At 44.4% G+C, this 12736-nt stretch overlaps 1 protein-coding gene across 1 annotated transcript in view; it reads right to left on the bottom strand.

The window, feature by feature from the left end:
• Window positions 1-6349: 6349 nt before the first annotated feature.
• The window catches only part of ANKRD33B (ankyrin repeat domain 33B), a 114820-nt gene continuing 108433 nt past the window's right edge, over window positions 6350-12736 (bottom strand). Inside the window, exon 9 of the mRNA XM_063925191.1 lies at window positions 6350-7357. Within this exon, the coding sequence (XP_063781261.1) occupies window positions 6507-7357 (851 nt within the window). The 3' untranslated portion in view covers window positions 6350-6506. The remainder of the gene's footprint in view (window positions 7358-12736) is intronic.

Here is a 12736-nt window from a genome sequence, read left to right on the forward strand (position 1 = left end):
AGTGGTACTGCCGTATAAGTCCAGTGGTACTGCCGTATAAGTCCAGTGGTACTGCCGTATAAGTCCAGTGGTACTGCCGTATAAGTCCAGTGATCCTGCCGTATAATTCCAGTTATACTGCCGTATAATTCCAGTGATTCTGCCGTATAATTCCAGTGATACTGGCGTATAAATCCAGTCCAGTGGTACTGCCGTATAATTCCAGTGAATCTGCCGTATACTTCCAGTGGTACTGGTGTATAAGTCCAGTGATTCTGCCGTAGAATTTCAGTGGTACTGGCGTATAAATCCAGTGATCCTGCCGTATAATTCCAGTGGTACTGGCGTATAAATCCAGTAATCCTGCCGTATAATTACAGTGGTACTGCCGTATAAATCCAGTCCAGTGCGCCTGCCATATAAGTTCAGTGGTGCTGTCCTGTGCTGTATATTATTTACTCCAAATAAAGGGGTTTATTAATATTTAATCTAAATAATTTTCACAGGGTTTGCCCTGTGTGGTGTAGAGGTACGCTCTCCTGTACCATATATTGTTATATAACTCCAGAAAAATAATCAAGAACAAAAATTTGGAGGATAAAATAGGGAAAGATCAAGAACCACTTCCTCCTAGTGCTGAAGCTGCTGCTACTAGTCATGACATAGACGATGAAATGCCACCAACGTCGTCTGCCAAGGCCGATGCCCAATGTGATAGTAGAGGACATATAAAATCCAAAAAGCAAAAGTTCAGTAGAAAGACCCAAATTTTTTTTTAAATCATCTGAGGAGAAACGTAAACTTGCCAATATGCCATTTACAACACAGAGTGGCATGGAACGGCTAAGGGCCTGGCCTATGTTTATGAGTAGTGGTTCAGCTTCACACGATGATGGAAGCCCTCATCCTCCCGCTAGAAAAAAAATAATAGTTAATAGGCTATGGGTGTTGATGGCGCTGAGAAGGAAGTTGATGATGAGGATTCTGATGGTGATGTGGTTTGTTTAAATCAGGCACCGGGGGAGACACCTGTTGTCCGTGGGATGAATAAGCCCATTGTGATGCCTTATCATTGTGATGTCTTATCACTATGGGCTTATTCAAGCTTATTCAAGCCACCTCTTCGGTGTGGAATTATTTCTCTCCAAATCCAGACAACATGTGTCAAGCCGTGTGTTGCCTCTGTCAATCTGTAATAAGTAGGGGTAAGGACGTTAACCACCTAGGGACATCCTCCCTTATACGTCACCTGCAGTGCATTCATCAGAAGTCAGTGTCAAGTTGTGAAACTTTGGGTAAAAGTGTAAGCAGTCCACTGACACCTAAATCCCTTCTTCCTCTTGTACCCAAGCTCCTGCAAGCCACACCACCAACTCCCTCAACATCAACTTCCTCCTCAGTCAGGAACATCAGTAGTCCTGCAGGCCATGTCACTGGCAAGACTCAGGAGTTCTCTCCTAACCAGGATTCCTCCGAAGGATCCTTGAGGGGTACGCCTACTGCTGTTGTTGTTGCTGCTGCTGTTGTTGCTGCTGGGAGTCGATCATCATCCCAGAGGGGAAGTTGGAAGACCACTTGTACTACTTCATCTAAGCAATTGACTCTCCAACAGTCCTTTGTGAGGAAGATGAAATATCACAGCAGTCATCCTTTTGCAAAGTGGATAACTGAGGCCTTGACAACTATGTTAGTGTTAGACGTGCGTCCGGTATCCGCCATTAGTTCAGTTGGACTTAGAGAATTGTTTAAAGTAGTGCGTGTACAGTACCAAATCCCATCTAGGTTCCACTTCACTAGGCAGGCGATACCGAGAATGTACAGAGACGTCAGAAAAGTATCGTCAGTGTCCTAAAAAATGCAGTTGTACTCACTGTCCACTTAACCACGGACATGTGGACAAGTGGAACAGGGCAGACTAAGGACTATATGACTATGACAGCCCACTGGGTAGATGTATTGCCTCCCACAGCAACAACAACAGCAGCGGCACCAGTAGCAGCATCTCGCAAATGCCAACTCGTTCCTAGGCAGGCTACACTATGCATCTCCGCTTTCCGTAAGAGGCACACCACTAACAACCTACTACGGAAACTGAGGGAAACCATCGCACAATGGCTTACCCCAATTAGACTCTCATGGGGATTTGCATCATCAAACAACGCCACCAATATTGTGTGTGCATTACATCAGGGCAAATTCCAGCATGTCCCGTGTTTTGCACATACAATTAATTTTGTGTTGCAGAATTAAAAAAAAAAATTACAGGGGTGTGCAGGAGATACTGTCGGTGGCCCGAAAAATTGTGGGCCACTTTCGGCAATCTGCCACTGCATGCCAAAGACTGGAGCACCATCAAACACTCCTGAACCTGCCCTGCCATCACTTGAAGCAAGAGGTGGTAACGAGGTGGAATTCAACACTTTATATGCTTCAGAGGATGGAGGAGCAGCAAAAGGCCATTCAAGCCTATACATCCACCTACGATATAGGCAAAGGAGAGGGAATGCACCAGACTGAGGTGGAATGGAGAATGATTTCCGTGTTGTGCAAGGTTCTCCAACCTTTCGAACTTGCCACACGTGAAGTCAGTTCAGACACTGCCAGCTTGAGTCAGGTCATTCCTCTCATCAGGCTTTTGCAGAAGCCTCTGGTAAAATTGAAGGAGGAGCTAAGATTGAGTGATTCCACTAAGTATGTGGGACTTGTGGATGGAGCCCTTCATTCGCTTATATGAGTGACAACATCCAAGTAGGCATGTCAGACAGTCCGTATGTATACTGGCAAGAAAAAGAGGCAATTTGTATGCCCTTGCACAAACTGGCTTTATTTTACCTAAATTGCCACCCCCCTCCAGTGTGTACTCCGAAAGAGTGTATAGTGCAGCCGGTAACCTTGTCAGCGATCGGCGTAGGAGGTTACTCCCACAAAATGTGGAGAAGATGATGTTCATCAGGGGTGAGGAATCGCAGGATGAGGATGAGGTCGACATCTTGCCTCTGAAGAGCCAGTTTGTGCAAGGAGAGATTGATTGCTTCTTTTTTGGTGGGGGCCCAAATAAACCAGTCATTTCAGTCACAGACGTGTGGCAGACCCTGTCGCTGACATGATTGGTTTGTTAAAGTGTGCATGCCCAAGGACAATTCCATCTTGCACCTCTTTTTCTTCTTTGCATCATGTGCTGTTTGGGGACTAGTTTTCTAAAGTGCCATCCTGTCTGACACTGCCATACAACTCCAGGGATACTGCCATATAAGTCCAGTCCAGTGGTGCTGTCTTGTGCTGCATCAGTCCAGGGGTGGTGTCTTGTGCTGTATCTTATTTACTCCAAATAAAAGGCTTATATACATTACTTATATTATTATCCAAATAATTTTTACAGGGTTTGCCCTGTGTGGTGTAGGGGCACACTCACCTGTGCTGCATATTATTAGAATAGCTCCAAGTAAAAGGGTTATTATTATCCAAATTAATTTTACAGGCTTTGCCGTGTGTGTGTGGTTTAGGGGTACGCTCTCCTGTGCCACCAATATTGTGCGTGTATTACATCTGGGCAAATTCCAGCCCATCCCATGTTATTCCTGCCGCACACTTGTGTCGCTTAGCTTAGTCATACAGCTACCTCATTGCACCTCTTTTTCTTCTTTGCATGATGTGCTGTTTGGGGCCTAGTTTTTTTAAGTGCCATCCTGTCTGCAACTGCAGTGCCACTCCTAGATGGGCCAGGTGTTTGTGCCACACACTTGTGTCGCTTAGATTAGTCATATAGCTACCTCATTGCACCTCTTTTTTTTCTTTGCATGATGGGGGTAATTCTGAGTTGATCGCAGCAGGAATTTTGTTAGCAGTTGGGCAAAACCATGTGCACTGCAGGTGAGACAGATATAACATGTGCAGAGAGTGCTAGATTTGGGTGTGGTGAGTTCAATCTGCAATCTAAATTGCAGTGTAAAAAAAAGCAGCCAGTATTTACCCTGCACAGAAACAAAATAACCCACCCAAATCTAACTCTCTCTGCAAATGTTATATCTGCCCCCCCTGCAGTGCACATGGTTTTGCCCAACTGCTAAAAAAAAAAATCCTGCTGCGATCAACTTGGAATTACCCCCGATGTGCTGTTTGGGGCCTAGTTTTTAAATCTGCCATCCTGTCTGCAACTGCAGTGCCACTCCTAGATGGGCCAGGTGTTGGTGCCGCACACTTTTGTCACTTAGCTTAGTCATACAGCTACCTTGGTGCGACTTTTAGGCCTAAAAACAATATTGTGAGGTGTTTAGAATAGACTGGAAATTAGTGGAACTGAATGTTAGTGAGGTTAATAATACTGTAGAATCAAAATTATCCCCAAATTCTGTGATTTTAGCTGTTTTTATGTTTTTTAAAAAAATCATCCAGATCCAAAACCAAAATACGAAAGTGTGGTTTTGGCAAAAGCAATCCAGATCCAAAACATGAGGATGGAACCAGAACCAAACATAAAACACGAAAAGTGCCCACAGCACATCTCTAATGTGGGGCAGATGTAACATATGCTAAGAGATTTACATTTGGGTGGGGTGTATTCAAACTGAAACCTAAATAACAGTGTAAAAAGGAACATTTGTGGACTACAGTACATGCAAATGCAGCCTGTATTTACCCCGCACAGAAAAAATATAAACATATTTGCTCCCTGCATTGCAACATAGATTGCTCCAGATACAAAGTTACTTGCTTTTTTACTTTACTTACAAATCTTAATCACGCCCACAGCCTGTAACATGGCTGGTACTTTATTGTACAGCTGATTGGCTGGTACTTTATCTCTCTCTAAGGTTTGATATTGTACAGCTGATTGGCTCTCTCTCTCTACAATGTTTGAGAATTTTCCACCTATATCGGGTAGATTATCGGGGTTTATATTCCACTCACCTCCTCATTTCCTGTTCTTCAACAGTGATCAATATGACTACAACATCCAGTAGCTCATTCAGTAAGTGCAGGCTAGTAGGTTTCTGACCAGCTTTACCAGATTTATTATCATGGTATTTCTTTGCTTTGCTGTGACTGCAAAACATCTATATTTGCTTCATTATTGGAGGCTGGTTATGATGCTGCATCCAAGGGTGTAGCCAGAACTTTGTGTACCCCATAGCAATATTTTGAAGGTGCCCCAATGCTTCTAGAGAGACACCTGTTAGCAGCAGTTTTTAATTGAAAGCACCATAATAGTGGCCTAGCTTATATTAGGGTAGGGCCACACATAGCGCTCAAGCGTGACCCGTCCAGCGGGACCCGCTTGGTCAGAAGGAGACTGCATATGGGCGCCTATGCAGGCACCCACACATGTGTGGCAGTCCCGCCGCCGTCGCCGAATCTGACTGCAGCATGCTGCAGTCGAGCCAGATGACAGGACGGCAGGATTTCAATGTGAACACGGCATCCCACAGAACAGGATCCATGTGCACACAAAAACCCCTCCCGACCAAGCGGGTCCCGTTCAACGGGACCCGCTTGGCCGCGATGTGTGCCCTAGCCTTAGGAACCATAGTAGTGCCCTAGTTCATGTTATATCAAATTGTAGGGCTGCCAGTACACATTATCCAACATAGTATCCCCAATTCCTATTATGACATAAAGGTGTATATTTACAAAAGTCAATTTTGGGACTTATTTGAATAGAACCAACATCCCCACAAAATCAACTAGTGTTTGTATTCCAAATAGCTCATTTTCTAATAGTCAATTTCGAGTTCCATTTTAAAATCACTGGGTGATGTGAGTTCTATTTGAAGATCTAAATGTATTCTATTCACCAAAAATCACCCAAAAAATCAATAAAAAGATGGCCATAGAGGGGCCATTGTATCATAAATGGGAAAAATGTATATGACACATGTATCTTTGACTGAGAAGGTGGGCCCCTCTCAGCTCTGGGCCCCATAGTAGCTGTACTCCCTGTACCTATGGTAGCTACGCCTTTTCTGCTGTCTAACAACACTTTCTCCACCAACAGCTACAATTGCTTTTCTGCTACCTTATGCATCATGTGTTTCCTACACATTACACTGTAAGCTCATTTGGGCAGAGCCATTTTGACTTCAGTCCCCTCAATGAACAGCACTAAGTAATATGCTAGTACTTTATAAATAATAACATAATAATAGACATTTCCAAATTGTCAGTGCATGTGTGTGTCTTTATTGCCTCGCTCTAATATATCATGTGTGTTTGGTATATATAAAATGCAGTACTGTTACATTTATGAGCTAATTAACGAATATACATGTTCCACTGTTTGTGTGTGTGTATATAGAGATCTCAGTGCTCCATGAATTTATCTATTAAGCTCTACTTGAAATTACTTCACACGTTTGGTGTGTGCACAAACATGTTCACATTTGTTTCTATTTTATTTCTTATACAATGTTAAATAAAAGTTTGAAAATGCTAAAATGTTTATCACACTGAAGACATCAATCTGCCTTTCTTTCATCAATATATACAATCTTCACAGTCTTCATTTTAATATCTTTTACATGCATAGAAATTCAAGTGAAAGTTCTTTTTATAATAATTTTTTTTGGTCTCAATTTTTCAGCTTCCTCGAATTTGCGAAGAGCCTCTTCCTCAGCTCTTCTCCTCTCTTCCTTTATTTCCTTATAACGCCATTTTGGTATCTGTAAGTAGGTTTTGTCATGAGCACTGCTCCTTTTCCTTGTCTTATCAGGGAAGTAGGTAGGAGTAGGAGCTTTACTTATGCGTACTTTTGGAATTACACATCCTGGCCTAACGCTGCTCCGTCTTACCAAATGTAAAGGTAAAAGGCTTGTTTTTCTGGTGGATGTTACATTAGTCCTGAGGGATGAATTTGTTTGAAGACTAGATCTTCTCTCCTTTTTCTTGGGAATTACTGTCACACGAGAGTTCTGGAAAAGCTTTTCATAATTCTTGGTGTGATCATTGTCAGAACCTCTAGTCTTATCTGCTTGCTGTTTTATCAGGATTTCCTGCACAGAGTATCTACGTTTCCCAACACATGGAGGACTGTCTGGACATACAGTTCTACAACTAACAGCAACAAATGGACTATACATACTTGTTGTAATTTTAACCATATAATCAAGGACTCCATCTTCTTGAGGTTCATTAAAATAACTAAAAGTAAATACTGATTTCATACATTCAGATATTTTCTGTGTACATGTTTTGGGTTCTGCTGCTTGGGCTAGGAGCTCCTTCATTTTAGGCCACTCCATTTCAAATTTCTCACTAAATTGTTCTGGGGAGGGTTTGTCCAACAATCTCTGCATAAGATAGGCTGTGTCATATCTTCCTGTAAATCTTGCCCATTCTCTAGATGTGTATCCCCGATTTGGATCAACTGCATGAATATCGGCACCTAAAAAAAAAAATGTTTGTCATTTAAGAAATACACTTTAAATTAACTGCAAAACGTAAGGTGAGCTCAAAATATTATACAAATCAGTTTGTCAAACTAACCTCTGTTAAACATCAACTTGTCTTAAGGTAGGTACATACTAGGCGACGTGCTCTATGAGCTACATCGGGTGGTCGGCAACCAGTTGTACACAGTGAGCGATATGCCGTTCATATCGCTCAGTAACATCACGCAGCAGCCGGGCCGTGCAGTCAGCTCTTGGACGATAGTCCAGATTGAACTGCTTGCATGGCCGACAGCAAGGGTCGTTAATGACCCATGTCGGCGCGCATCAATGGTCGCCAGCGGCATACACACTTGCAGAGAAAATGAGTGACATTGCTCAGGAAGGGTGAAAAGCGACATCGCTCATTTTCTCTGTACACTTTTTATAAGAAACAAAACACCATTCATATAATAATAATTACATAATATTTGACATGAGGTTCTGATGGAAGTTGAGGATCTATTTTCCAGTATCCATTCACTTCAGTGATTTTACACCCCTTTCCACTGCCGCTAAAATCCGGGATATTGCCATGATAACCCAAGGAAGGCTGAAAAGTAAATGGCTAACTCAGGCTATTCAACCCAGGTCCGATTTACAGCATGGGGAGATCTGGATTTCCCGGCGCTTGAAGATGATGTGATCTCTAAGTTTCGGCAGAAGAGAGATTGCACCCAGGAATAACTCAGGTCAGAGCCACAGTGTGAAAGGGATCTGTACCGGGTCTGACCCAGATTGCAAACTTGTTCCAAATCCTGGGTCGGACCCGGGACTTTGGTGGAAAAATGGGTATTTACTAAAGATTCTAACCACATACTAGCAGAAAATTAGAAAAGCAATGCGGTATGTTTTTTTCCCCAGTAACTCATTGAAATTATGTTCTTAATATTGCACTGAGGTTGCAAGTTTATTCTCCATTAGGTATGCCAAGAGCACTTATTACAACAGGTGTGGTGAACACGTGCAGGTAGGGAGGACAGGGGTGTGGTTAACAGTGACACTACAGTTGGTATCGTACTGTATATAACTGATCAGGGTCATCCAAAACATTATATCTCTGCAGCTCTGCCAATGATAAGTGAATACATTAAGGGTCATATTCTGAGTTGCATGTAAAAGCACATACATCAGTGTCTATTGCCAGTCGTCCCTCTGCATGTTTATGCAAATGCTGCTATAAAATCTTTCCATTCTGTACATCCATTTGGCTGAATGTAAAAAAACTGATACAGTATGCCCACTTTTCGATTCCATCTGTAATATCCATTGGTGCATTATTTAATGCCACCATCAGTCACACCATCGGAAATGGCAGATTTACCGTCTGACCATGGCCTTTAAATCAGCTGCCTGCATTGATATGCCTGTGACACTCCCATCTCACTGAATGGGCCATTTTTACCAAAAATTTCTGGCCACCTCCCAGTCGCTGTCCAGGCCACGCTCAACTTTTATGCAACATTTGTGTGATACTGTCTGTCCCAATCACAACAGCACCAATGCATACGTAGTGGGGGTTGTCAGAAATTTGCATGCATGCTCAGTTAAAAAAATCGCTCAACTATGTGAACATTGACACTGGATGCAACTTGTATGCTGCTCTGAATCAGGCACTAACAGAAACCACCTCTTATTGGATACTAAACTTAAATAACTTTCAATTCTTTAAGAGAGATACTTCTAACGATCCAAAACAGAATGATAAATGATGAATAAAATGTCTGAGAATGTGCAGCCCATCCCAATGACAAGGTGAAAGAGAAAATTGAGTAAAAATACATAGTGATAAGGAGTGTGTAATAAGTTTACGGATGTGCAGTGCATAGGTAGAGTAGACACAATCTAACTGTCTTGTTGTGTACTGTTGGCTTAATTCCAGGCAACGGCATTGAGGGGGTGGGGTGATGCCTGCATTCCCATAAATGGCGGAGTGTCACTCCCATTTTCTGGGAGGGGAGAGCCAGGAGTCTGTGTGTTACCATGTAGAGTTCCTTGCAGGGCTGGACTGGGACTAAAAATAGGCCCTGGCATTTTTGAAGCACACAGGCCCACCTCTGTGACTCCTCCCCTTACTATTCCTGACTCCTCCCACTTATTAGTCTATGCTCTTACAAATATAATTAATATTCTATCAACATACAAGCGTACATCATTCTCTATTAAAATACACACAACCAGTGGTTGAAGTGAAAATTTTTAAGTGGGGGTATGGATATGTGAAGTTTGTAATTAAACTCCGGAAAAGGGGGCGTGGCCACTCAAAAGGGGCGTGGTCTTCAGTGTAGTTTACCACACCATACACCCCTTATACGCATTATGCACCACAATAGTAGGACCCCTTATACTATCTAGTACTGGTGCCTCTTTCAGATTATGCCACACAGTATGAGCCAAAATTCACATTATAGCACCAGGTATGAGCCGAAATTTACATTATAGCACCAGGTATGAGCCGAAATTTACATTATATGCCCCCAATAGTGCAGTGCCAGATCCACAATTGCCCCCACAGTGCCAGGTATACAAATGCCCCACAGTGCCAGGTATACAAATGCCCCCACAGTGCCAGGTATACAAATGCCCCCACAGTGCCAGGTATACAAATGCCCTCACAGTGCCAGGTATACAAATGCCCCACAGTGCAAGGTATACAAATGCCCCCACAGTGCGAGGTATACAAATGCCCCCACAGTGCCAGATCCACAAATGCCCCCACAGTGCCAGATCCACAAATGCCCCCACAGTGCCAGGTATACAAATGCCCCCACAGTGCCAGATCCACAATTGCCCCCACAGTGTCAGGTAATACCTGACACTGTGGGTGCAATTGTGGATCTGACACTGTGGGGGCAATTGTATACCTGACAGGTATACAAATGCCCCCACAGTGCCAGGTAAACAATTGCCCCCACAGTGCCAGGTATACAAATGCCCCACAGTGCCAGCCAATTGCCCCCACAGTGCCAGGTATACAATTGCCCCCACAGCAGCCAGTGCTGCAGCTGCTTACCACTGCTGCACTGCTGCTGCTGCTGCTGCTGCTCCTCCTCCGGGCACCGGCTGTGAGGGACGGGTGAGTCAGGAGAGGAGAGCGCCCGCCAGTGTGGCTGTGTCTGGAGCGACGGTGTATAGCGGACTTCGTTCAAACCAGCCGCCGGTTCGTGAGCCAATCAGAGCTCGTGGACCGGCGGCTTCTGATTGGCTGCCGGTCCGCGAGCTCTGATTGGCTCACGAACCGGCGGCTGGTTTGAAGTCCACTATATGCCGCCAGACATAGCGGTGCTGGCGCACTCTCCTCCCCTGACAGCTGAGACACGCTGCCGCCGGACTGAGCAGCAGCGTGTCTCAGTGAGCGCTGGACCCGCCCACGTGGCCATCGGCCCTTCTGGCAATTGCCAGAAGTGCCAGATGGCCAGTCCGGCCCTGGTTCCTTGCCTCGCAGCCCCCACTTTCATTGGTCAGATGAGTAAGCTGGAGTGACCGATGGTCCCGATGTTGGAACCCAGCTTGTGATGTTGGTCACACCGCTGGGATTGCAGCAACATCTAGGAGGCATCTCTTCCACTGAGTCATCTCCTGAATGTCCCTCATGCAGATTGAATGGAAATACAATGCTGCTTGCATGCATCATTGCATTTTTGGTCCATCTCTGAAGCAGGACCTGTAATATCTGACTAAAGTTCTTGTGAAATGTCAAGGCACAGATCAATATATAAGCAGCACCGCACCCTGAAGAAGCCAGCATGTTCACTTCCTTAACAAATTCATTATGGAGATGCAACTAGAGTGCTATGATATTCTATTACAAGAGTGGTCTGTGACAGCTGGAGAGTTTTTACCAACTGCAAGCTAATTTTGGGAAGGAAGCACTGACCCGGACCACTATGTATGGGTGGTTTGCAGAATTTCAGTGCATAGGATGGTCCCTGAAGGACAGCCAACCTGTGCCCGCCATCCTTGAGGACAACATTGCTGCTGTACGGGTTGACACCAGGGTGACCATAGTTCAGTCAGATAAGGATTTAGGCATCTCATCAGGATCCATTGACTTGATACTCCATCTGCTTGGCTTGAGCATGGTTTCTCCACACTTGGATGCAACATTCCAGCCAGGTTTGAAGGCAGTCGCTCAAACTCTGACTGGAAGATCAACAGTTTCAATGAATCATGGAACTAGTTTCAAACCCGAGACCAAACAAGAGTTCAAGAGTTGGTCCAGTGTGCCGCCACAGAAGTTCCGACATTAGCGCAGAGTGACCAAGCAGATGGTGGCTGTTTTTGTGGCCAAGGCTACTCACGCAGTTACCATATTACTTGCGCAGCAGCGCACTGTCACTGGGGTCTAATACACCAACCAATGCCTGTGTAAATGCTGGAAGCCAATTCCAGGCACCGCCCAAGAACTCGTGCCCTTTTCCACCATGACAATGCACCTTCCCACAAGTCCAGGAAAGTGGTGGATTTTCTGCCCCATGAGCTTGGTCATCCACTATACAGTCCAGAACTGGAACCCTGCGACTTCTTTGTGTTACCACAAATCAAGCACAAGATGCGTGGGTTTCGTATTGAGTCACCAAACATTGCTGTGGAGACCTTCATTCAGCATGTAGAAGACATACCTTCTTTGGACTGGTCCAGCTGCTTCACCAAGTGATTTGAGCACATGTAACTTTTCTTAGACTCCTCTGGTGAATATCGAAAAAATGTAATGTACACTTTGTCTGTAAATATTGTCTGTACATCCGGAAACTTATTACACACCCCCATGTAAGTGAACAGGAAAGACACATACTAATTGATTGGATGGATTATTGAATCTAATCACCCCATAGCATTACTAAGATCTTACAACACCTACTAACATCTCCTGTTCTTAAATAAAATAAGACAGCACTCTCACCTTATGCTAGCCATACATTAGGACGATATTGGATATGAATGTAAGATTTCAATGCGTTGTATGATCATCGTGTTTTTGGTAGGCTTACAAAGCAATGCGCATCCCCATTGATCGACTGTTGCATCAAATTATCACTTGTGCAGCCCATATTATCCATCGTAATCATATGCACATCATACCTTGGAGGTCATGTGCTAAATTTAGCACAGCTACGATCACTGACACAGACATTCGGGGGGACGCCCAGCACAGGGATAGTCTGCCCCGCATGATAGGCCCCACAGCGATGCTTTTGTACTTGTAGAGTAACTCCTAGCCAGCGTAGCTCCTGCTGCTAGCCAGGAGTTACTTGTCACTGCCAGGATTGCAGCGGCTACGTGTGACATCACGCAGCCGCTGCGGTCCGCACCCCATGCGTTGGCCGGACCGCACC

This window comes from Pseudophryne corroboree, chromosome 5 (genome assembly GCF_028390025.1).
Source record: "Pseudophryne corroboree isolate aPseCor3 chromosome 5, aPseCor3.hap2, whole genome shotgun sequence".
Lineage (NCBI taxonomy): Eukaryota > Metazoa > Chordata > Amphibia > Anura > Myobatrachidae > Pseudophryne > Pseudophryne corroboree.